The sequence below is a fragment of the Macadamia integrifolia genome, unplaced genomic scaffold (assembly GCF_013358625.1).
Source record: "Macadamia integrifolia cultivar HAES 741 unplaced genomic scaffold, SCU_Mint_v3 scaffold151, whole genome shotgun sequence".
Classification (NCBI taxonomy): domain Eukaryota; kingdom Viridiplantae; phylum Streptophyta; class Magnoliopsida; order Proteales; family Proteaceae; genus Macadamia; species Macadamia integrifolia.
In genome coordinates, this window is record NW_024868240.1 from 339835 (window position 1) to 365870 (window position 26036).

At 38.3% G+C, this 26036-nt stretch overlaps 2 protein-coding genes across 4 annotated transcripts; both read left to right on the forward strand.

The window, feature by feature from the left end:
* Positions 1 to 1944: 1944 nt before the first annotated feature.
* LOC122064025 (protein FAR1-RELATED SEQUENCE 5-like) lies at positions 1945 to 11737 on the forward strand. 3 transcript variants are annotated; one of them, XM_042627720.1, is made up of 3 exons: positions 1945 to 2247; positions 9379 to 9447; positions 9550 to 11737. In XM_042627720.1, exons 1-3 carry the CDS (start codon positions 2148 to 2150, stop codon positions 11457 to 11459), a joined length of 2079 nt encoding a protein of 692 aa, XP_042483654.1. In that variant the 5' UTR covers positions 1945 to 2147; the 3' UTR covers positions 11460 to 11737. The 3 variants fall into 3 exon arrangements, with proteins under 3 accessions (XP_042483654.1, XP_042483655.1, XP_042483656.1); XM_042627721.1 differs by having other exon boundaries at positions 9576 to 11737; XM_042627722.1 differs by having other exon boundaries at positions 9395 to 9447; positions 9576 to 11737.
* A 5534-nt stretch (positions 11738 to 17271) lies between these two features.
* Positions 17272 to 23931, forward strand: LOC122064024 (protein FAR1-RELATED SEQUENCE 5-like). The gene is made up of 3 exons (XM_042627719.1): positions 17272 to 17561; positions 21582 to 21650; positions 21752 to 23931. Exons 1-3 carry the CDS (start codon positions 17432 to 17434, stop codon positions 23662 to 23664), a joined length of 2112 nt encoding a protein of 703 aa, XP_042483653.1. The 5' UTR covers positions 17272 to 17431; the 3' UTR covers positions 23665 to 23931.
* The last annotated feature ends 2105 nt before the right edge of the window (positions 23932 to 26036 follow it).

Genomic DNA, 26036 nt, shown 5'->3' on the forward strand with positions numbered 1-26036 from the left:
AATTGAAATCGAGCTGAACTGAGAAGCATACTCATATACTCAAACCAATTTTGAACTGAATAAATTTTGTTTCGGTCTGGTCTGATTAGATTAATTCGATTCGATTTCAGATTCGGTATTTGGTTTTAATTTGAAATTGACACCCCACTTGAACCTTTTACTATAAGCAGACTATAACTTTGATCTATCACACTATCCTACCTCTGCATCGTCTTCCCTACCTCTCTTACTTTCCTCCTCGCTAACTTTGCATTTCCCTCCCACCTTGCATTCTCTCCCCTTGTCAGTCTCTGCATTCCTCTCTCTTTCTTTCTCCATCCCCGCGAACACCTAATCAGGTTGAGTTGCAGCCCAGTCTCGGTAATATTTGTAGTTATCTTGGCAATTAGGATTGATAGTTATGTGGAAATTTAATGGACGATTACACTAATCATATCTAAAAAAAAAAAAAGATGGAAAGAAAAATGCACCTCTATCTAGTTGCATTCAATGGCTACTATACTGCAACAAAGAAAAATTTACTTAACTCTGGTAACTAAGCATAACTATATAACCCTGGGCAAAGATCAACAAAGCGTTGTTGAGATTTACAAATAAACGCCACTTTGTAAATATGTTATTTCAATAACTAAAACGCTTGGGATTAGAATCATTAGATCTACGACAAAGCTATGGTTATGTGACACACAAGCCAGAGGATATATAACAAAATAATAAACGGGGAACATCATGACAAACATAAGGGGACTTTTTTTTTTTTCTTTTTTTCATTAAAATAAGGGACCTTTTTTAAGGAAAGAAGGAAAGAAACAGACATAATGCAGGCACTTTCTTCCCCATTTTTTTTTTTTTAGGAAGAGGGTTCATGAAAAGTAGCATGGCTTTTACCTTAACATGGGACCAATGCAAATGTACGTCAATGCATCAACAATAATGGTAATGCTGTCTTTCATGTGGGGTGGGATAATCATTTTACCTTTTATGTGTCTTGATACAAGGTCACATTGTCTTTTATGGTCTTATTTTCCATTACACCATTTGTTTAGGGGAGTTTGGGATAGGAATATCTAATTATCGAGTCCCACATGTTGGTGGGGTTAAATGTAGGAAAAATAAAATTGGACTTTACTATCTCAACATTGTTTGGTTAGCACATAATTGTGGGAGAGAGAGAATAGATAAATAAAGAAAGAGAGTCATTAATTGCAATGATTTTTTTATCCCACAAAATCTTATCAAAAGAAGTGAATGGGGTGAAAATAGGGATGTCAATTCCTAAACCGAACCGGTGAAACCGGCCGGATCAAACCGATAACAACACGGACCGAACCGAACCGAAGCCTTATTGGTTCGGTTTGGAGTATTGCAATTCCAAAATCAAACCGAACGGCATCGGAAACCGGATGAACCCGAAACCGGCTCAAAATTAGGACCGAAACTGAAACCAAACCGGTAAGAAACTAAAACACTCCAAAATTCATTAAAAAAAAAATCAAAATTTGCCTAGTTTTGTATACATTTGTATGGAAAGTCGAATTCAAACTGGACAAAAAACCAAAACCAACTTAAACCGAAGACAAATCGAAACCAAACAGCATCGAAACCGAAACCAAACAGAAACCAAAATTTCCTTATTGGTTCGGTTTCGGTTTCAACTTTCCCACACCGAAACCGAGCCAGACCGATCGATTTACACCCCTAGGTGAAAACCACATCAACAGATAAGAAATCTCATCATCCAATGTTGTCTAGAGTATTTTCCACACCATTATATACAAACACATGATTTTACCATATTTTTGAAAACTAAGTACAATTCTTCCATCATTTAAATCCCATCTCATCAATACCCCTAAACAACGGGTTTTCGATGAGAAATGATTTATGTTTGAAAGCGTGGCTCCTACCCCAGACACATGGTGGCGAAATGACTGGCTCGCGCCTCCATGAAATAGAACAAAGAATGCTTCCTCGTGCGCCATTTTTTTTGTTAGATCAGAAGATCCAAAACTCCAAATGGCCAAAGATCCCCCAATTCTCGATTCTTTTTCTTCCAAACCGAATTGTACTTTGGAACCCTAAATCCTTCCGGCGATGGTTGATTTGCAGCTGTGACTCCGGCAATTCTTCACTATCCGTCTGAGGTTATGGAGCCCTCTTCCTCTTCTCCTTGCCCGTTCCCTGTGGGTTGCAGCGAATTATCCAGTCTCCGACTCCCCGGTGGATTGCAGTGGTCCCTTCGTCTCTGTAAGTACATCTCTCTCTCTCGTTTGAAATGACACAGTTTTGTTATCAATGAAGAAAACAAGATAAAAAACCAATGAAAACTGCAAACAGTGGCAAGAACGTTGACACTTAAAAGGTCAGAAAAATACTCCAATATGCAGAAACCCACAGCCCCTTGAAACACATAGTGTGCCAGTTGAAAAAAATATATTGCTGGAAATTTAACCTAAAGTCACAGACTCTTGCAAAATGCTCGAAATATCCAAGGAATTCAGAACAGTCGGAATTTAGTTATAAAGCTGAGATTTGATCATGGTTTTGGTAAAGCTTTCTCGGTCGAGCCCTATTACATAGCTTAGTCACTATTACTCCATCTCATTTCTTTCCCGTCAACGGCGGAGCATTAGGATCAACTGGTTGGATTGGAGCAACTTGGTTAGCCAAGATAAACTATAGATTGCTAAGCTCTTCCACACTTTTATTGAAACCTCATGTGGACATTGTGCCTTGCCTATTTTCATCCTCCTTAAAGCTTATTTTATTTCAAACACCTAATTTTTTGTGTATATCAACGACATGTGGTGTCTTGATGTGTAATGCATTCTTTCAGGATACCATTATTCTAAGTGTCTTCATTTTCTAGGCTGCAAAAATAACTTTTCGTCTCTTCTTAATCTCTTCGTCCCTTATTAATGTACTTTACCATGTTCACTTTCAGCACATCTAACATAGTTGAGATCTCTAAGCTTCCTTTCCCTTGCTTTAGCTATCTTATAAGTAGCTTTTTCCCCTTCCTTTGTGCTCAAATTGTTATAAAGATCTTTATATTTTTTCGCCCTTGCATTTCCCATTATCTTCTTAGCTTCATTTCTAGCAAATTTATACCTTTGTAGATCCTCTACATCCTTAGCCCTTTGCCATGTCTTAAAACTAGTTTTCTTAGGCTTAATGGCTGCTTGAACTTCATCATCCCACCACCAAGTCTCCTTAGTTCTTACGGGATTGAAGTTTTCCTTTCTATTCGCCTAGGGCCTTTTTGGCAACCTTCTTGGTTCAAGTAGTCATGGATATATTTAGAAGAGAAACTCAATATCTGTCAAAGGCTACTTGGAGGGTAGCAAGATAGATAGATAGATAGAAAAAATATCAACCTACGCTCCTTTATATCCATCCTCTGTTTCTCTCACCATTCTGTTGCACTGCCTAAATCATGCATAGTCATCGAATGCTTTTGGTTTCTTTCCCATTCGTTCTCCCCTATGTGGTTCTTGGGTCCCAACCACATCACCTACTTGCGTGGCTTGATCTTTAAGCTGCCTTCGATTCATAACATTGCCATCCCCATCCAAAAGAACCTTGTCCTCAATGTTCAACTGAGAGTATCATTTTTGTAGCATAGAGAAGTCCTCCCTGGTGGCATCTTCCAATGGCATGCCTTACCACTGAACAAGAGCTTGAGGAATGTTGATCCCATGCCGTTTTAGCCGGCGATGATGTAACAGAGTAGCTAATTGCAGCACTGTGTCTTTATCAGTGGCCAAAAGTGTCAATGGAGTGATGTAGGTCAAGCCAATCAAGTGGGCTATAGAACTTCCTTATTAGTTGGAGATTTGGGTACGAATGTTGCAACCTGGTGGTCAAGCGGTCGAAACAGCCTCTCAACATTCTCGGGGTGAGGCTGTGTAGTTCTCGCTCCCCGGACCTCACACATGCGGGAGCCTCGTGCACCAGGTACCCCCTTTTTATTTGGGTAGATATCCAATCGGGCAATCAGCACAAGGAGATATCGATTCTGCCCAGTTAGGCCAGCAATTTTATTGGGGATATCGATCAGCATTAAAGAAGGAATAAATTTCCTGATTTCTGGGGGACTCATGCCCAGCTTGAGTGGAGATAATTTAGGGAATATTTCCAGCCTTGCATGAAGATGTCTTGGTATACAAGGTATGGACTTGCATAGAGGAGAAGAGCTACGGTTGAGATCTTTAGTTTCTATTTCTGTTTTAGAAGATTTTAGGTAGATTTTATGACTATTTCAGTTACTAATTAGATCTAGCATTAATTAGGTTTCGGTTACTTCTTATATTAAATTATTTCTTTCTTTATTTGAGTAACTTATTGTACAAGGTAGTCCACACCATGGATGGGACTCATTTCCTTCCTCTTTTTTTTTTTTAACTCAGTTATGTAACTAGAGTTAATTTAGGAGTTAGTTTCCTATTGCTATTATGAATTTTATTGTTTCTAGAAAGTTATTAGGTTGTAACCGATTGTTATAAATAAAGGAGGAAGGCTGAATACAGCATACATTGAGATTGAGTAAAAGTGTGAACTTGGTTCAGTTAGAAACCTTGTAATGGCCGTGGGATGCAGTTGGGGTGAGATGCTTAAGTTATGAGCGGATGAGAGACCCAAGGGAAAGAGTGAGAGACTCAATCCTACATATCCTTCTTCTTTATTTTCTGTTTTGTTTCCTGTTTCTATTTACAGTTCTGAGATTTCTTCACATCTGGGATCCAATCGAGGGTTCTTTTCTGCTGCTGGAAATACTTGTTTGAACCATAGAAGGGTACCCTGTTGCTGCGCCGGCGAAGTGTTGCCTGAAGTCTTCTAGATCAGATGATATGGCACCCTGATATTGTGGAATTAGTTCCTGATTTCTAATTGGGCACTGGTTCTACATTAAGGAGTGGTTTGGCTCTCCGGTGCGATCTTTTAAGGACATAGATTTGGAAAATGGGATGAATTCGAGCAGCATCAGGTAGTTCTAGTCTGTAGTGTGTAGGCAATTGTACCAATGTACTCCAAAATTTTAGACAGACCAAAGAATCTTCTGCACAATTTCTTGTTGTTGCACAAGGCCACAGATTGCTGGCGGTGTGGCTGCAATTTTACAAACACCCAATCTCCAACTTCAAACTGCTGGTCAGTGTGGTGCTTATCAGCCTGATTTTTTATTCGATTTTCCGCCCTCTAAAGATTGCGTTTGAGTAATTACAGTATTTCATCCTTTGTATGAGATGGTGATCTACAGCCTCATTTCTAGAATCCCTGCGTATACCATGATATCATTGCTGGAGGTCTGCCATATAATGCTTGAAAGGTGGTCGTGCGTGTGGCTGTGTGGTAGGAAGTATTGTACTAGTATTCAGCCCAGGGAAAATATTTAACCCATTGCTGAGGTTTAGACACGAAGCTTCGCAATACAGATCCAAGCAACAATTGAGCATTAGCGGATTGTCCATCAGTTTGTGGATGACAGGCGCTGGCGCTGCATATGGCAAGAGTGGTGCCTTGAAGTTTGAGTAACTGTTTCCAAAAGGTACTGACAAAAATAGGGTCTATCACCGATAATTGTGCTGGGCAATCCATGGAGTTTAGCGATCTCAGCGGCAAAGATTCAGCAACTTTATGGCTGGTGAAGTTGCTTGGGATGGCACAAAAGAGCATACTTGGTGTCAACCTGGTGATCACCATCATTATGGCTGACTTACCATTAGAAGGAGGGAGCCCTGTTGCAAGGTTATCAAGGCGTAAGGCCACCCAAGGCGATGGAGGATGGCAAAAGATAAGGCGTAGCCTAGGCGACCAAGGCGCCAGTCCAAGCTGAGCCACCTTGATAACTATGCCCCTGTTATGAAGTCCATGGCAATGTCCAATGGGAAGGGACTCAAGCAACCATGCTGGGGATTTGTTCATTGATTTGGACTTGTTGGCACAGATGGAAGTGAGAGACAAACTGATGTACTTGGGTCCTAGGATATCATACCTTTCCAAAATAAATTTGCAGAAGCGCATTTATATTCTTAACAATCCAACATGTCCACCACAAGGGGATGAATGAAATTCTTGAATTAGCAAGTCACGAAGGGTGGAATCAGATGCAATAACTAAACGCTTATGAATATGCAAGAGACCATCCATAACTGAATACTACCTGGATAAGAAGAAGTGTAAGAAGAAAGACTGTCGTGGATTGACTGGAGTTCGAAGTTGGTTAGATTCTCACTATGCAACTGAGTCAAGAATTCCAATTCAGTCCCTTATATAGAAACAATACACAGAATTGATAAGTGCCCATGAGAGGGCTTCTGCCACCACATTATCCTCTCCAAGTTTATATGAAATTTCGAAGGAAAATCCCAGCAATTTGGACAGCCATTGCTGTTTTTCAGGGGTTTAAATGGTCTGGTCCGTTAAGCCCTTCAAACTCTTTTGATCTGTCTTGATGAAGAATTTGTGGCCCAAAAGTTCCTGACGCCATTTCAGTACTGCCTCAGTCATTGCAATATTTCACAGACATGTGTAGAGGCGGATTGCATTTTTTGAGAGAGTTTCTTACTAAAAAATGCAATGGGATGGCCCGCTTCTGTGAGGACAACACCAATACCATAACCTGAAGCATCCGTCTCAATAGTGAATGGAGATTCAAAGTTGGGCAATGCCACTACAGGGTGCTGAAGTCATGGCTTGCTGCAATTCATGAAATGAAGTTTGGGCTTTCAGGTTCCATTGGAATGCATCCTTCTTAAGCAAATATGTCAATGGGCTGCTATATGGGCATAGCGTCGAATGAAATGCCTATAATAACCCTTAAGAGGCCCAATAATCCATGCAATTCTTTGGAGGTTGTAGGTATAGGCCAGGCCAACATTGTGGACACCTTGGATTCATCCATTGCCATTCCGTGGGCCGAAACAAGACCAAGTATTCCATAGAGCGTTGCCCAAAGAACATTTAGATTTCTTAGCAAAGAGTCCATGAGTTTGTAAAACCTGCAATACTTCTCGGAGATGCTGTAAATGAGAGGTCTGAGATTGGATATAAGCTGAAACGTTGTCAAAGAAAACAAGGACATATCAACGAAGAAATGGACGGAAAACAATATTCATGGTAGCCTGAAAAGTTGATGGGGCATTAGTGAGCCCGAAGGGCATAACGAGGAACTCTAAGTGACCACCATGTGTGCGAGATGCAGTCTTGTGCATATTCACAGGATGGGTGTGAATTTGATGATAACTTGACTACAAATCCAATTTAGAGAAAATTGGGCACCATGTAATTCGTCCAATAATTCATCAACTGTCGGAATGTGAAAACGGTCTTTAGTAGTGATAGCATTAAGAGCCCGATAATCAACACAAAAGCACCAAGTCCCATCCTTCTTAACCAGTAAGACTGGGGAGGAGAAGGTGTTGGTATTGGATCTACTTATCCCTTCTTCCAGCATCACCGTGACTAACAGTTCAATCTCGTCTTTCTGGAAATTTGGATAACGGTAAGGGCGGAAATTGATCGGCTGTGATCCTGGCTGTTGGTGGATGCAATGGTCATGAGGTCTTGAAGACCGCATCCTTGAGAGGCAGCGAACACAGGAAAAAAAGAGTCAAGAAGGGTGCTCATTTCATTATTTTCACTAGCGACTGCTGTGGTAGAGATGGGCTGGACTTCTAGTTGGAAGAGAGCTGCAAATGGGTCAGTTTCAGCCAAACCTCTCAGATTTTCGTACTCGATAGGTACAAGAGACAGCCATTGTGCACCAATGAGCTTAATCGGTGTGTCTTTAAGCATGAACTCCAAGGTGAGCTGACTATAATCGACGATCGCAAGCCCAAAACTGGCCAAAACAAACTGTTACATGCATGAGGATCAAAACAGCCTCCGATGTGGGGGTCTGCTGGACTGTACATGCTCCTGCACACATTACTTAATTACATAGCCCCCTACCCATCCTCCCCCGGCGCCCCCCCCCCCCCCCGCCCCCAACCCCAGTGTAAGAAATGCTTGTGCTTCTGAGGACCTAATTCCGTTTCTTATCCTTCTCCTTTCTCCTATGCACCCACCCACCACTTGTCATGAACCTTTTGTTGTTGTAAAGACCTTCACTTCTCTTTCATCTCCTCCTTTCTTCTGCACTTCACCACCACAAGATGTTCCCTACAAACACCCCCCCCCCCAAAAAAACCCCCAATGTAAGAAACACTTGTGCTTCTGAGGACCTAAGCTGTTTATTCTTTGCTTCCGTTTCTTACCTTCTCCTTTCTCCTACACACCCACCCACCACTGGCACCAAATTGTCATGAACCTTTGTTGTTGTAAAAACCTTCACTTCTCTTTCGTCTCCTCCTTTCTTCTGCACTTCATCACAACAAGATGTTCGAGAAGCTGGTTCACCGCTTAGTTCTCTCTTCTTGTTTCCAGACAATCAACAGGTACCCTTGATCTAAGAGTACTTAGCTGCTATTACACTTGCTTAAACGGAAAGAGAGGAGTAAGATTGAGAAGAGAGCCTTGGCAGATGACTAGAGATTTAGAAAAGAGAGCAGTTATTAGTGCTTTTTATTTCCACTACATGGCTTCCTCTTTCCATGCTGCACCATTCCTTTTTTACCAGAGTTACAAAGTACGGTTGTCCTAAAGTGTTGCCTCACATATATCATGAGATCTTGTCTTTGATAGTTAAAAAAAAAAAGATTTTTTTTTTAAAGAAATATCAAAGCTCACTTTTTAAATTCCGTTTAATTTGCTGGGAGTGGAGAAATTTAGCAGAAATAATGAATTTTCAATGACTGATTAGTTTATGAGATGTTTATCTCCCTCCTCGATGACGAAAAGCTTCCAAACAGATTTTAGTTAATGCTTTAACCATCATCACTGATATATATCTTTACAATAATATTATAAAGAAGATTTTCAGGCCTGACAAATTTGAATCTTCGGCCTATAAATGAGTTTTTTTTTTTTTGTGCGTGTGTGAGTTTGTGTGGCAGAAATATCTAAATAGTTATTATTCTTGAAATTATCATGTAATTCTGTTAAGTGTTAGTGGGTAGAGCATTTGAAAGTTTTTAATTCATTTATTATTTCAATTTGATGATATGCATAGCAGGAATAGAGATTTTGTGATTTCATGTGGTTAATGACATAGACTAGCAGCTTGCCTTTTGTATCAATCTGAGCTTTTGAAAGCTGAGCATCATGTAGATGAAGGCATACAACTTTCTACATAATACACTTTAATTATGTAAAATTTAAAGCACATTTTAGCTATGTAAATTTTAGCATACAGCCATACAGTTCGATTATGTGTTGGATTGGAACATCATATTTTGAAGGGCCATATATAAAAATGTTGATGCATATATTTTGTAGGTGAGCGTATTCATAGAGACACGGAAGATGCTGCAATGTGTAGGAGTAACTGCTTATATATGGAAGAAGGTGAGAATTTTTTTGGAAAGTAGGTTATATTGGGATAGAATTATTATTTCTACGTGATTGCTTATTTGTGTGTCATTGGTTGCTATGTTTGATGTTTGATAGAGGATGTTTATATAAACGAACAACAGTCAGAGTTGGAGAAAGCAATTCAATCAGATGCTGTAGAAGATGTGTACATTGAGACACAACAGCCTTCTGAAGATGAAGCCCAGAAGAATGATGTTAAGGGTACAAAGGATGTGAATGATTTTAAAGCATCAAATGACCAGCATCCTAAGGATTCAAATGAAGCACAAATACCGTATATTGGTATGACTTTCTTAAACTGGGAAGAAGCTTATTCTTTTTACTGTACTTATGCCCGGATGAAAGGTTTTAGGGTTCGCATAGGTAGGACTAATGTATCATGTAAAAGGGAGTTAGATGGTTCATGCAAGGTTTTTTCAAAGAAGTTTTTATGTTACAAAGAAGGTTATCGATATGATAATGACAAGCGAACAAAAGGGAAAATAGTACATCGTCGTTCTGTCGTTAGAGTTGGTTGTCCAGCATTTCTTTGGATTAAACCAAATTCAAATGGTTGGGTTGTGCACAAATTTGAGGCAAATCACAATCACCCACTGGTTCTTGAAGACAAATCAATCCAGCTCCAATCACACAAACAGTTGATAGATGGTGTAAAATTGATGGTTGATAATCTCCATGGTGCTGGTATAGGTCAAAGTCAAACACAAATAGTTGATGCTGTTGTAGAGTGCTTTGGCGGCTATAATAATATAGGTGTGACAAGGGGGACACTTAAAGGTCATATGAAAAGAAATGAAAGAAATGAAAAAAAGATGATTGAAGGGGATCTCCAGACAGTTCTATCATATTTTGAGTCTATGAAAGAGAAGGATCCCGGATTCAGTTATTCAACAAATGTATCAGATAAACAAACTTTGAGTGCGATTTTTTGGATTGATGGCAAAGGCAGGTCTGATTATGAAATTTTCAACGATGTTGTGGTGTTTGACACAACATACAAGAAAAATCGATATAGATGGCCATTTGGTTCATTTACTGGCGTGAACCATCATGCTCAATCTATTCTGTTTGGATGTGGTTTGGTTGCGAACGAAACAAAGGAGTCATTAGAGTGGCTGTTCAAGGCGTGGTTGAATGCAATGGGAGACAAGGCACCAAAGGCAATTATTACTAATGAGTGTACTGGTATTATACCTGTTGTGGCTGGTGTTTTCCCCAAAACAGTACATCGCTTTTGTTCATGGCATGTGTCAAAGAATGCCCTACAACACCTCAGTTCTTTATGGTTCCAAAAGCCTGAATTTAAATCAGAATGGAAGCAGTGCGTCTATCGTTCATGGTCAGAGGCAGATTTCTTAACTCGTTGGGAAGCGATGATGGTGAAATATAATTTGAAGGACCACTCGTGGTTAAATGAGAAGTTTTCCCAAAGAAAGTGTTGGGTTCCTTGTTATTTTAGAGGTACATTCTTTGCTGGAATGAGCTCAACCCAACGAGGCGAGGGGATGGATAGTTTCTTTCAGGGATATTTCAATGGCTGTATGACTTTGCTAGAATTTGTGAAGCAATACGAAACGGTTGTTGCTAGGCGTAGAGAGAAGGAAGCTGATGCAGAGTTCAAATCACTTGTTAGCTTACCTCAATTGGAAACACCAAGTCCAATTGAAATGCATGGTAGACAGGTGTACACGAGGAGGGTGTTTGAGATTTTTAAGAAAAATTTCAGCGCAAGCCTTGGCTTATCTGCCGCAGATGTGTCATCTGAAGGGTCAATTAGGAAGTTTAAGGTTGGGCCTTTTAATGTTCCAATTGAGCACAGATGTGTTGTTGAGTACAACTCCATTGATGAAGTGATACAATGTAGTTGCCTTATGTTTGAGTTCATGGGAATACCGTGCAAGCATTTTTTGAAGGTTCTACAAATGGTTGACCGTGATCGGGTACCCTCCAAATACATTCTATCAAGGTGGACGAGTATGGGTTGACTTTGTAAAAGTGTTTTTCATTTTCTATGCATTAACTAGGAGAAGTATATTTTGATGTTTCAATGTACTCTCTCTCTCTCTCTCTCTCTCTCTCTCTCGTTCACACACACACACACATGCACACACCACCGGGATTTTGATTGGAACATTAACACCAACTAACTGCAATTAGGTGAAAGTATGAGCTTGTTCACTGTCCACCTGGGGAAACTCAAAGCATGCCATTAGGGTGCTTACTATGAATTATTTTATATATTCTCTCTACGTATTTTCATTTTTGTTTTGGCCAAATTAATATTAGGTTAGTTTCACATAACTGTTTACAAATATTCCAGAGTTGATTCGTCAAACCTGTAAATTTCTGGTGTGGTTGGTTGCCTGCAGCATATTGGTGTTTTTATTTATTTCACATATTGTGACAGAACAAACCAAAGTTACCTTACAGATCCTGAACAGTAGGGGAAATAAAATTTCATTGACTTTCTTTGCCTTTCATGACTCATCATCATCACACTCAATTTTTGAATTGTATGTGTTTCAACTAACATCTGAGGAGATATCAGAGCATCCACAGGATAGTAACAACCTTGTAAAACGAGGTTCAGACTTGGCATTCATTTTTGATAGTATACATTCAATGATCTAGGTTATTTTATTTTTAATAGCAACTTTTCTCATAATTTGGTTAATGTGAAGAAGATCATACTTTTAGTCTATAGGAGAATTAATGTCATTAGAAGTTCATACTGAAGCATGTTTACAGCTAAATCTTATAATGCTGCATCTGATATTATTTATCTGTGCCTGTTTTTCCATGCAAATAGATAAATTTTAGGGAGAATGTTTGTCTACAATTACTTCGGTAAATGTGTTGATGGCATTTGAATTTGCTGCTGCCATTTTTTTTTTTCTCCTCCCTCGTACACTTCAACATTTTTCTGAATCATCCATTGTTTGATCTGATGATTAGTTGAAAAATAGTCCTAAATCGGTAGTCGTCTGCTCATCATGAATTCAGCAGGTTAACTATGAACCTGCATCTTCTATGTTGGAGACTTTCCTGAGCTAGATCCATTTGTGGAAGATGAAATATGAATTATTCATGTATGAATATATTTATTTATTTATTTAATGGGTTTATGTGGGTGGTTTCAGTATAAACATTCACATATATACTTGGTTAGGGTCCTTCTATACGTCACTATGGAGAGGTCCTTCTATACGTCACTATGGAGAGGGAAGTGAAACGCTTAACTAGTTTTATCTCTACCTTGTTTCCACCCTGAACATTAGTTAAGAACATAGGTAAACATGTAATTTCACCCTTCCCTCTCCTACACGCCCAAACAATGATCACTCGCAGCAACCCCTCTTCAGTCCACTGACCTCCTCCCCTTTCCCTGTGAAATTCATACCATCCACTCTCCTCCCACAACCACAACAATCTTCCCTAGCACACTGGCTGTCGTTTTCTACAAACCTTTGATTTTTTTTAAATTTTGATCAATTCATTCCCTCTTTTGTTCTTTTTTTTTTTTTTTTTTCTTCATCGTGGGAAGATAGAGAGCACGGGTGGGTGTCTTGGACTGTGCAGGGGTGGTCGGTGATTGCAGCAGCTGATCGATGGGGGTAGCTGGCGTTTGCAGCGGTGGCTAGGGGCTGGGAGCTGGTGCTTGCAGCGGGTGGGAGTTGTGAAACAAGGAGGAGGAGCATATCAGTCCCATTGTTGTGTCAGATTTGAGGAATGAGTTCGACGCTTGAGTCCTTGGCTTGCCTTTCCAGTGGGAGATCAGGTTATGATGAAAGGCCACCGCATCAACAGAAAGCTTTGCTTCCCTGTAAGAGCCCATGACCTTAGAAGAGTACAAACACAAAACTAGACAATTAATCAAAGAGGAAATATAGAGCAGAAGGTAGGAAACGATGAACCAATTAATCAAAGATCAAGTAGTGTTGTAAAAGAATAAAAATGGGCAGTGTTAGACATATCTATAATGAAACGGTGAATAATTGACAAACCAAGAGATGTAGTTTTTGTATGTTGTAGAGATCAGGTATAGTAGTTGAAATAGTAGAAGTTTCCGTATACATGTGCAGTAGGGTGAAGTCGCATGCATATACTGTCCTTAAGGTGTTAAAAGAGCCCCTAATTTGTGTATACAGAGTTGACCCGTTCTTTAACCTCCAAGATAAAATCACCCTCTAATAAAAAAATGTTGCATTCCTAACTGTCATTAAAAAAGGGAGTCTGTAAACAATACTAAGAACTCAAAAGAGTAGAAAAAAAAGAAATGAATTGGAATATAGTATATAAATAGATTTATGACAATGTACATGTACATCAATAGGTATGTATCCTTTCATACATATGATGTATTTGTTCTCTATCGTGTATGAAAAACGTATAGGTGTCAATGTATGAACAAACGTATAAGTGTTAGTGTATGTTCCATGTTTGAATCCATACGTAGGGATGTGTCCCTTGTATAAATATAAATGTATTGATAAGTTATTACATGTATAGTGTATGCCACACATTCACATTCATGGAATTTGTTTTTTAGTTCCAAAAACATTTGACTAAAAATTAAGGGAAAGGAGGACCCAAGCCCACACCCATACTGGAACCCTAATCATGTTACGGTTCGACAAAAAGCATCCTGACAATCCCCACACATGAGAGAGTGGAGAGATTTTTTCTCTCTAAGGAACCCTATGTCCCTTAAAGACTAATTCCTATATATATACCCAAAGAAACTTTTATAAGTTTTCAATGTGAGACTAATCTTTAGCTCGCATGCTTCATTAGTAACAAAAAGTTTAAACAAAATGAAGGAGTTGTTTTGAAACTTAAAACTCCAACAAGTAGATCTAGAGAAAAGAAGAATTTCAAATATTTTAGTTCACAATTACTTCTTCCTTGTTCGTGAATTTTGTTCATGGCAATTTTGATACTATTTGATTTTGAAACTCTAGTAGTCTTCAAGAATCTAAAGAAGTGCAATTGCATATGGTGGACAAGTAGGGGGTTGGGTGGGGCAGGGTGAGGTTTCAGGGTAGCGGAGAGGATCGGGCTATGATTTAAGAAAATCCATTCGAGAACAGGGGTGGAGTGTGAGGAAGAACAGCTCAGGGGTTGGGGCGGGATTGCAGGGGGGATTCGGTGGGGGGGGGGGGGAGGTGAGGAAGAAACAAAAATGAGGAGGTGGGAAGGGGGTGTTGCATACGTTGCTGCTGCACACTCTATCGCTTGGGGGAGGGAGATTACAATGTAATGTCTTTTCTTGTAGTTCTAAGATTTTCCTTGTGTGGTGATTCTTTTGGCCAAGTTTGGAAACTTTTGTGATTATTCTAATGTGATTGTATGAACTATTTAAAATTCTTATCAAATTTAGTAATGATATATTTTCATGTATTTTTTATTTTACATTTTAAATAGAAGAGAATTAGATGTCTATATTATTTTGCTTAAAACCATTTTTTGGCCTAGGCCAATGAACGATATAGTTCTCATTATGCATAGTTTAGCCACAAGGGCTATGAACAATAGGTTTTACATCCACAACATTATCATTGACATTGATGTTCTATCTTATATTTAGTAAATAAAGTTTTTTATTTTTATAAAAAAAAAAGAATTAAATGCAAAATAAAGGGAAATTTAATAATCAAATATGAAATGAGTTGGAGTGATATAATCACATGGGGTAATGATTACAAAATTTGTTTCTTTGATTTTGAAGATTTCATTTTTCTTCTCTTTAATTTTCCTTGCAACCAAACGAAGCTTTTGATGTGTTTGGCACACAACCCAGAGAGGAAACTAAGCATAAAGTTTGTGTTTGAGAACCCTCCCAACACCACACCCCCACCCCACCCCCCCAAAAAAAAAAAAAAAAAAAAAAGAAGGGGAAAAAAATTCACATTTACATTTAAATGCTTCCATTTAGGTGGAAGATTTCAGCCTCTTTATCTTTATCTGGATAGTCATCCACTTATATGAGGAAAATATTGATGGAGTAAGAGGGGTTTTGCATAAATCAAATAATCATTTGGTAGGGCTCACTTTTTTTTGGATCTCAAGTAAGGGAGTAATTAGAATAGTAAGTCATCTCCATCAATGCAAAACTCCATGTATTATCTCTCCTCTCTCTTGGGTGATGTTCCATATTTAGAGAGGAAAAAAAAAAAAAAACTTGGCAGGCTGCAGGCAGCATGACCCTTGTGCTTTTTTTTTTTTGCTAACGACGGATATCTAGGCCTTTGGCCTGCCTAGTCCCGCGGGTCCATACTGACTCTACAATCGCATGGACCGGGTCATACTGGGGTTGAATGAGAACCATTCAACTTTCACTGAAAGCGGTGAAAAATACTAAATACCCCCGTGTGAGTGGCCCAAGGTGTGCCTAGTGAGAGTCGAACTTAGGATGTTTGAGTTTACAGCTTGTATCAAAACGTAACCCTTGTGCTTAGACATAGAAAGGGGTAAAAAATTGTCCGCACTTCAAGAAAGTAAAAAATTTCACCCTTATGGACACTTCCACACAGTCTCTCTTGGGCACCTACATAGGTGTAGGGCCCACGCTATCAACCCTTAGGCATTGATCCAGTAACGACTTAAGACCTACAACCATGTAGAGGTTCTTTAAGCAATTAAGTCTATACAACTAACGATACTCCATTTAGTTAAGGGGTGTATCCTGTTGTAACTAAAGTGGTGGACTTAACAACTGTAACCATCAAGATTAAATTTTGTTTCGATTGGTTCGGTTTAATCTGGTTTGATTTTAGTTTTATATTAAGTTTGGCTTATGGGCCCTTACCGATACCGATTCAGTTTCGGTTACCATATATATAATTCCATATAATAATATAAACAAACAAGTTTTTATTGTATTTTTTTTGGAAAAATGTTGAGTATGCCGTCGATATCAAGTATGCTAGCACCCATTGTATCTCTCTCTCTCTCTCTCTTGCCTTTTTTTGAAATGACCCTCATATCCTTCCTGAATAATACTCCATCATGTGATCATATTGGTGCTATTCGCTAACAGACATGATGTTGGCGGCATACCTATCCCTCTCCTATTTTTTTTTTTATTGGTTTGATCATTTTTTAGTTTCAATCGTTCCATAGGTTTTGAATCTATATTGTTTTCCAAGAACCCAAATCCAAAATGGCCGATATGTATTTGATTTCGGTCCAATCTAGTTTTCTTAGTTGGTTCCAATAGGTCCAACTGGTTGGGGGTGGATTTTGATACCCCTATCATTGATATTGTGGGCGGTGTGTGCATGTGCCAACATGGTAGCATTCTTTCTCTCAATATGTATCATGGAATACAAGAATGTTATATGTTAGTGTGTACCTATGCTAAGACACAATGGGTGGGAAAAGATCTAGTTACCCAGTGTTAAAGATTCTCAAATAGTCGTCCCATTGGCCGCATCCGTTGGTATGTATCTGCATCTACTGTAAGTAAATGTTTCTCTGTATCCGTCCCCATTAGCCTCATATTAGTACATGGTCCATGCAATTAGGTAATGTTTTTTTCAAAAAAAAAAAAAAAACACCCTCATTGATGTTTTATGCTCCCTTTGGCCAAAACATTAGTTTATGGTGTAGGATCCACGGTGCTGACGCTCCAACGATGTAGATCCAAGGTTTGGGATGGTTTGGTCACGCATCCCAACACTTGGAGATATACGTCCAAATAATCTCAGCCGTTGGACGGATCGTTAACGCTCGTTGTTGTTGAAGATGATTTTTTCCCCTTTTTTAAAGAACCCTCCCAAAAAAAACAACATATTCAAAACATCAAAATGGCTACAAACCCACAAATTTCGATTCTTGGTCTTCCTTCGAACCCTAAATCTTTCGTCCACGTTTGCAACAGAATAAGCCTGTGTACTTTGGAGCTCAAAATCCCTGCCTGAAGGCTCCAGCGAGTGTCTGCTTTCCCTCTAAGGGTATGGAGCCCACTTCCTCTTCTCCGTGGCCGTTGCCTGTGGATTGCAGCGTCTCTTCTCCCTCCCCAGTGGATTCCAGCGAATTATCCAGTCTCCAACTCTCCAGTGGATTGCAGCTGCCCCTTCCTATCTGTATGTATTTCTCTCTTCTTCCCTTGTTTGAGATGACGCTGTTTTGTTCAATTAGAAGAAAACAAATAAAAAACAATGAAAACTGCAAACAGTGGCAAGAATGTTGCCATTAAATGCCAGAAAAATACTCTGCCAGTTGAAAAACATATATTGCCGGAAATTTAACCTAAAGTTAGAGACTCCTGCAAAATGCTCGAAACATCGAAGGAATTCAGAAGAATAGAAATTTAGTGAAATTTAGTTCCTAAAGCTGAGCTTTGAGAGATAATTGCCACGTGGAAGGACTGTGGGAATAGTTCTCACATAGTAAATTCGTGTTTGATTGCAACGGCCCATTCCTCTGATCTTCTCTGTAAGTGTCTCCTTTTTCACATATGAAGATTACACACATGAACGATTGATGATGGGTTAAGTGTTCTGATTGATTTGTTTGCGCTTATCATGGATGAATTAGCTAGAGACAGTAAAAGTAAGGTTCTTTGGTGTATGCTTTTTATTGATGTTATTGTTTTGGCAGATGAGGAAAAAAAAAAGATTAACACCAAGTTTGAATTATGGAGATTCAACCTTGGAATCAGAAGATTTTAAGAAAAGTAGAACAAAGTCAGAATATATACTATGTAACTTTGGTTACATGTGGATGGATAATGACGTGAAAATTGATGAGAGGGAAGTTCTGCAAAGTGATCATTTGAGGTATCTGAGCCCAATTATAAATAAATAAGGTGATATAGAGGATGATGTTTTACAAAGAATTAGATAGGATGGATGAAGTGGAGACGTGAGGCCAGAGTATTGTGTGATCGATGTATTCCTTTAAAACTTAAAGAAAAATTTTATGGGACAATCATATGACTGACTATGATGTACATTATTGTGAAGTGTTGGGCAGTTCAGAAGCATCATATACACCAACTCAGTGTAGCGGAGATGAGGATGTTGAGATGGATGAGTGCTAAAACTATGAAGCATAAAGTAAGGAATGATCATATTAGAGCTGATTTGGGAGTAGCTCCGATTCATGATAAACTATAAGAAATTTGTTTGAGGTGGCATGACCATGTTCGACGGAGACCTTTGGATGCTCTAGTATAGAGGAGTGATTAGATTCAGATTAAAGGATATCAAAGGGCTAGGGCCAGACGTAAAGTGACTTTAGGAGAAGTGGTGAGGAAAGACATGCATAGCTTAAGCCTTGTATAAAGTATGACCTCGAGTAGAGCTGATTGGATGGCAGGAATCCATGTAACCAATCCCATTTAATTGAGGTAAGGCTGAGTTGTGTGTGTGTCTGAGTGAGAAAGAGTTCATCTTATGGTGTTTGTATTTTGTATTGATTGATAGATTATAGCCCTGGACGTGCATAGACCAATGAGCTAAAGCTTTGTGCCGAGGATACTTTTTGGGGGTGATATATTTGTAGGAAAGTTAGAAATTACAATTTTTATGGTGTGCATTCTTGAAGGTTATAGTAACTTTATATGTGTAATGGATCATGGATACTGTATGACATAAACTAACCTTAGGGGTTAGGTTGATCCTGGGTGGTTTGTGGACGGTTTAATTTAGTTTTTATGCTTTCCGCTATAGTTTTGATTAGTGTGTCACACCAGTTGCTTTGGACCTTGCCTAGGTTTTGGGGTTGACAATCAAGGGGAGCTGCTTATAACTTTAAAGAAGCCTACTCCTTTTCCATGTTGCAAATATAATGCAGTTGCTTCTTGTAAAACTCCATTCCTCTTGGGTAACACTTTCTCTCAATCGACACATGAAGTAACGAATTTTCAATCATTGATTAGTTTATGAGATGTTTATATCCTCCTAGATGATAAAAGCTTCCAAGAAAATTTTGATTCATGCTTTAACCATCATCACCGATATATATTTCTACATATATTATTATAGGACAAGATTTTCAGGTTTAAAAAATTTGAAGCTTCGGCCTTTGAATGTGAGATTTTTTTTTTTTTTGTGTGCGCGTGTGTGTGTGTGAGAGTTGGTGTGGCAGAAATATCCAAACAGTGATTGTTCTTGCAACTTATCATGTAATCCTGTAAAGTGTCAGTGGGTAGAACACATTGAAAGTTTTTAATTCATGCATTATATATTTATTTAATGATATTCATAGCAGGAATAGATATTTTGTATCAATATGAACTTTTGAAAGCTGAGCATCATGTAGATGAAGGCTTATAAGTTTCTGCATAATACACTTGATTATGTGAAATTTAAAACTCATTTTAGTTATGTAAATTTTAGTGTACAGCCACTGATGGAGGGTCCATAGTGGAAGGGAAGAAATCCCTGAGATGCTCAGAGTTGCACAAAGAAAAGGGGGGGGGGGGGAAGAAGAATCACACACACAGGCCTTAGGCTCTCAAACATTCAAACTCAATTCATCATTCAATCTCTATTTTTGTCCATCTGTTACAAACATTATAAAGGAAAATAAAGACTCTAACATGGAAAGAAATCCTAAAAGGAAGCTAACTGAAAAAAAAAAAAAAAAAAAAAAACCAACTATGTCCTACGTATGCAACTTTTCAAAAATAAATAGAATAAATTAAACTAAACTAAAGATATTATTCTCCTAAATAAAATCAACTTCTAAAATCCTACTAGATCAAATAGTCAAATATGGATCCGGTTCATCTCTGTCTCGATACTCAAATGGGTATGGATCGCTCCACAGGTGCGTATCTACATCACTTCCCCCGGTATTAAAAAAACTCGTTCACGAGTTTTGTAAAACGGGAGAATCAACACCAATCGATTAGTATCCATCCTTACATATATGAAGTCACCATCAAAACCATGATCGAATGCTATGAAATCCACGATGCGAAGTTCATTGGTGAAGTAGTGACTTGGAAATATAAAATTGATCGGTTCACTGAGGAGATCAATCAATTTATAATTTTTCACAAGTTGATCTTCAACTTCCAACGGTGCCATCTCATCTTCTGGCTCGTCTACTTGTTGCTCAATGGCTGAGATCACGTAGGTGAAGGTAAAGTGTGCTTGGGCTTTGATGTTCGTGTAATGTCGTTGAATCTCATCGAGCTTCTCTCGTATCAATTGCATTTGTTGACGGGTATCCAATAAAAGATCTAGACCATTGTCTAGGTTGTTAAAAAATCACTATGGATGGATACTCAAAGTAAGGAGTGAGTGGCAGAATCTCATCGAGCTTCTCTCGTATCAATTGCATTTTTTTTTTCCGGGGTAGAAATTTGACTTGAAACACAAAAAGGATGGGACTTAAAGTATCAGGGGGGAGGGTTATACTTGGGAAAGGCAAGGAAAGAAGGTGTAGAGGTAATAAAAAGGCGGGGCATGGGTATTTTAGGAATAACAGAAGAAATAATTAAGAAAGGGCAAGTCGTAGGGTGTGGGGTTTTACCAACATAGAAAAAAAAAGGGAAGGTTTTCTGCCCTCTCGAAGATGGAGAACTAGCGAAGGTTTTCTGCTCTCATACCAAGTTGATGGAGGGCCCGTAGGGGAAGGGAAGAAATCCCTGAGATGCTCAGAGTTGCAGGGTGGAGGGAGAGAAGTTGTACAAAGAAGGGGGGGAGGGAAGAAGAATCACACACATAGCCATCAGGCTCTCAAACATTTAAACTCAATTCATCATTCAATCTCTGTTTTTGTCCATCGGTTATAACCATTATAAAGGAAAATAAAGACTCTAACATGGAAAGAAATCCTAAAAGGAAAATAACTCAAAAAGAAAGGAAATCTAAAGCCAACTATATCCTACGTATGCAACTTTCCAAAAATAAACAGAATAAAATAAACTAAAGATATTATTCTCCTAAATAAAATCAACTACTAAAATCCTACTAGATCAAATAATAAAAAAATATGGATCTGGTTCATCTCTGTCTGAATACCCAGATGGGTATGGATCGCTCCATGGGTGCCTATCTACATCAGCCATACACTTCAATTATGTGTTGGATTGGAATGTTATATTTTGAGGGGCCATATATTGAAATGTTGAGGCATATATTTTGTAGGTGAGCATATTCGTAGAGACACGGAAGATGCTGCAATGTGTAGTAGTAACTATTTATATATGGAAGAAGGTGAGATTTCTTTGGGAAAGTAGGTTATATTGGTTATAAAATTATTATTTCTACTTGATTGCTTATTTGTGTCATTGCATGCCATGTTTGATGTTTAATAGAGGATGTTTATGGAAATGAACAACAGTCAGAGTTGGAGAAAGCAATTCAATTAGATGCTGTAGAAGATGTGTACATTGAGACACAACAGACTTTTGCAGATGAAGCCCAGAATGTTGATGTTAAGGGTGCAAAGGATGCAAATGATTTTGAAGCATCGAATGACCAGCTTCCTAAGGATTCAAATGAAGCACAAATACCGTATATTGGTATGACTTTCTTAAGCTGGGAAGAAGCTTATTCTTTTTACTGTACTTATGCCCGGATGAAAGGTTTTAGGGTTCGCATTGGTAGGACTGATGTATCAAAGAAAAGGGAGTTAGATGGTTCATGTAAGGTTTTTTCAAAGAAGTTTTTATGTTACAAAGAAGGTTATCGATATGAGAACGACAAGCGACGAAAGGGGAAAATAGTGCATCGCAGGTCTGTAGTTAGAGTTGGTTGTCCAGCATTTCTGTGTATTAAACCAAATCCGAATGGTTGGGTAGTGCACAAATTTGAGGCAAATCACAATCACCCACTGGTTCTTGAAGACAAATCAATCAGGCTCCAATCACAGCAACAATTGACAGATGGTGTAAAATTGGTAGTTGATAATCTCCATAGTGCTGGTATAGCTCAAAGTCAAACGCAAATAGTTGATGCCGTTGTCGAGTGCTTTGGTGGTTATAATAATATTGGTGTGACAAAGGGGACACTTAAAGGTCATATGAAAAGAAATGAAAAAAAAATGATTGAAGTGGATCTCCAGAGTCTTTTAGCATATTTTGAGTCTATGAAAGAAAAGGATCCTGAATTCATTTATTCAACTAATGTATCTGATAAAGCCGTGAGTGCGGTTTTTTGGATTGATGGCAAAGGCAAGTCTGATTATGAAATTTTCAGTGATGTTGTGGTTTTTGACACAACATACAAGAAAAATCAATACAGATGGTCATATGGTCTGTTTACTGGCGTGAACAATCATGCTCAATCCATTCTGGTTGGGTGTGGTTTGGTTGTGAATGACACAAAGGAATCGTTAGAGTGGCTGTTCAAGGCATGGTTGAATGCAATGGGAGACAAGGCACCAAAGGCAATTATTACTAATGAGTGTACCAGTACTATACCTGCAGTGGCTAGTGTTTTCCCCAACACAGTACATCGCTTTTGTTCATGGCATGTTTCAAAGAATGTCGTACAACACCTCGATCCTTTATGGTTCCAAAAGCCTGAATTTAAATCAGAATGGAAGCAGTGTGTCTATCATTCATGGTCAGATGCGGATTTCTTAACTTGGTGGGAAGCGATGATGGTGAAATATAATCTAAAGGACCATTCATGGTTAAACGAGAAGTTTTCCCAAAGAAAGTTTTGGGTGCCTTGTTATTTTAGAGGCACATTCTTTGCTGGAATGAGCTCGACCCAACAAAGCGAGGGGATGGACAGTTACTTTCCGGGATATTTCAATGGCTCTATGACATTGCTAAGTTTTGTGAAGCAATATGAAAGGGTTGTTGCTAAGCGTAGAGAGAAGGAAGCTGATGCAGAGTCCAAATCACTTAACTTACCTCAATTGGAATCACAAAGTCCTATTGAAATGCATGGTGGACAGGTGTACACGAGGAGGGTGTTTGAGATTTTTAAGAAAAATTTCAGCGCAAGCCTTAGCTTATCTGCTGTAGATGTGTCATCTGAAGGGTCAATTAGGAAGTTTAAGGTTGGGCCCTTCAATGTTCCAATTGAGCACAGATGCGTGGTTGAGTACAACTCCATTGATGAAGAGATACATTGTAGTTGCCTTATGTTTGAGTTCATGGGAATACCGTGCAAGCATTTTTTGAAGGTTCTACAAATGGTTGATCGTGATAGGGTACCCTCCAAATACATTCTATCTAGGTGGACGAAGGAAGCAAAGTGTGGGTTGACTTTGTAAAGATGTTTATTATTTTCCATGCATTAACTAGGTGAAGGATATTTGATGTTTAAATGTAGTCTCTCTCTCTCTCACACACACACACACACACACCCCGGGATTTTGAGTGGAACATCAACAACAACTATCTCCAATTAGGTGAAAGTATGAGCTTGTGTACTGTCCACCTGGGAAAACTCAAAGCATGCCATTAGGGTGCTTATGTTTAATTATTTATCTATTCTCTGTCCATGTTTACAATTTTGCCATGGCCAAATGAGTATTAAATTTATTTTTACATAATTGTTTACAAACATTCCACACAGGTGATTCGTCAGACCTGTAAATTTCTAGTGGTGGTTAGTTGCTTTCAGCCTATTGGTGTTTTTAATTTTATCTCTTGTGACATAACAAACCAAAATTACCTCACAGATCCAGAATATTGGGTGGGGGGGGGGGATTCAGTGACTCTCTTTGCCTTTCATGGCTCATCATGACACTTAATTTTTGAATTGTAAGTGTTTCAAATAACATCTGAGAAGATAACAGAGCATCTACAGGATATTTATGGTCTTGTAAAACAAGGCTCAGTCTTGGTTTTCATTTTTTATAGTATACACTCAAAGATCCAGTTTATTTTATTTTAATTTTAACGATGTTCAATTTGTGCAGCTTTTCTCATAAATTTGGTTAATGTCAAGAAATATCATACTGAAGCATGTTTTCAGCCAAATCTTATAATGCTGCATCTGATGTTATTTTTTCTATGCCAAGTTTTCAATGCAAATAAATTTATTTCAGTGAGAATGTTTGACTACACACTTATTTCGTAAAGGCAATGCTGGATGGCATTTTAATTTACAGCTGTTCTTCTTCTTTTTTGAAATTTCTCCTCTCTCATACACTCCACCAGTTTTTCATTATCATCCATTGTTTGATCTGATGATTTAAATCGGTATCCTTTTGTTCATCATGCAGTTCCTTTATCATTCATTTTAATGAGTTCAGAAGGTTAGCTATGAGCTAGCATCTTCTAGGTTGGAAACTTTCCTGAGCAAGATCCATTTGGGGAAGATGAAATATGAATTGCTCATGTGGGAAGAGGTTTTTTTTTTTTTTTTTTTAAGTTCTAAAATATAATGCTTTTTTTTTTCTTTAACGGTTTCAATCAGGGTGAAATCCACCCAACAAGGAGAGAGAGAGAGAGACAAATGGGAGTGCTGCTGCAAGCCACACTCTTGGACAAAGTTCTTTTTTATATGTATATTCCTATATAACAATTTAAACAAACAAGTTTTATTGGTTTGATCAATTTTTTAGTTTTTGATCGGTTCGATCTAGTTTTCTTAGCTGGTTCTGATCAGTCCAACTAGTTGGGGTGGATTTTGTCACCCCTATCATTGGTATCGCTAGTTTTTTATCCATGAACAATAGTGTGGATTTCACTAATGGTTTTAAGAATTGATATCGAAACGGCCCTATTGGGTGACACCGACACTTGATAGATGCCAGATTGATGACATGGATAAACAACAAACAACATCCGATATGCCAAATAGAGGGTGAAAATCCATGTTGGTCAACATCCAATGTGGTTGATATAAATTGATACGTATTGGTATTGGATTCGAAGTCGATTGATACCCGGTCTGATACTGTGATCTCACAGACCTCTCTTGGTTCGACCATTTGGTCCGTTTCCTTCTCTACCTACCCCAACTCCCCTCCCCTCTACCACACCTTCCCCGCCATCCAAAAAGTAAAAATTAAAAATGAAAAATAAATAAGAAGGAAGAATCATTGGAAACTGAAAAATTTTCTGTCTAAAAACCACCTGTTGTAGATAGTCAAACTCATAAACATACTATGTATGTAATATGTATAGGGAAAAGGTTCTTTGCGATTAAGGCGTACACTGCATTCTTTATATATATATATATATATATATATATTTGATGGAAATAAAAATAACATTAGCGGAAAAAATTAGATACATTCGTCCCAATAAATTATATACATCCTTTCCTTCAAATGCAAAGGCTCATCTATCTAACAAAAGAACCACATCCTGAGATGATTTAAAATAGAAATTTAAATGCTGCCATTGTTTATATACAGCCACAAAAAGGAGCCACACTTAGTGGCCAAAAAGTGGAGGAAAGGTTAAAAGTTAGTTCTATCAAAAAAGTATTGTTACCCCAAATTTCTTTTACTTTCCATTTTCTTTCTGAGGCCTCCTTGAGTCCTGATAGTACTGCCCTTGTGCATCTTTCATAAGTGTCTTCTGTCATTATGTAATCAGTTATTATTAAAGGACATCTACAATCATAAATAAAACAAACTACCCATCCAGTCATATTTTTTTGGGTTTTAATAGCACATATCATGAATCA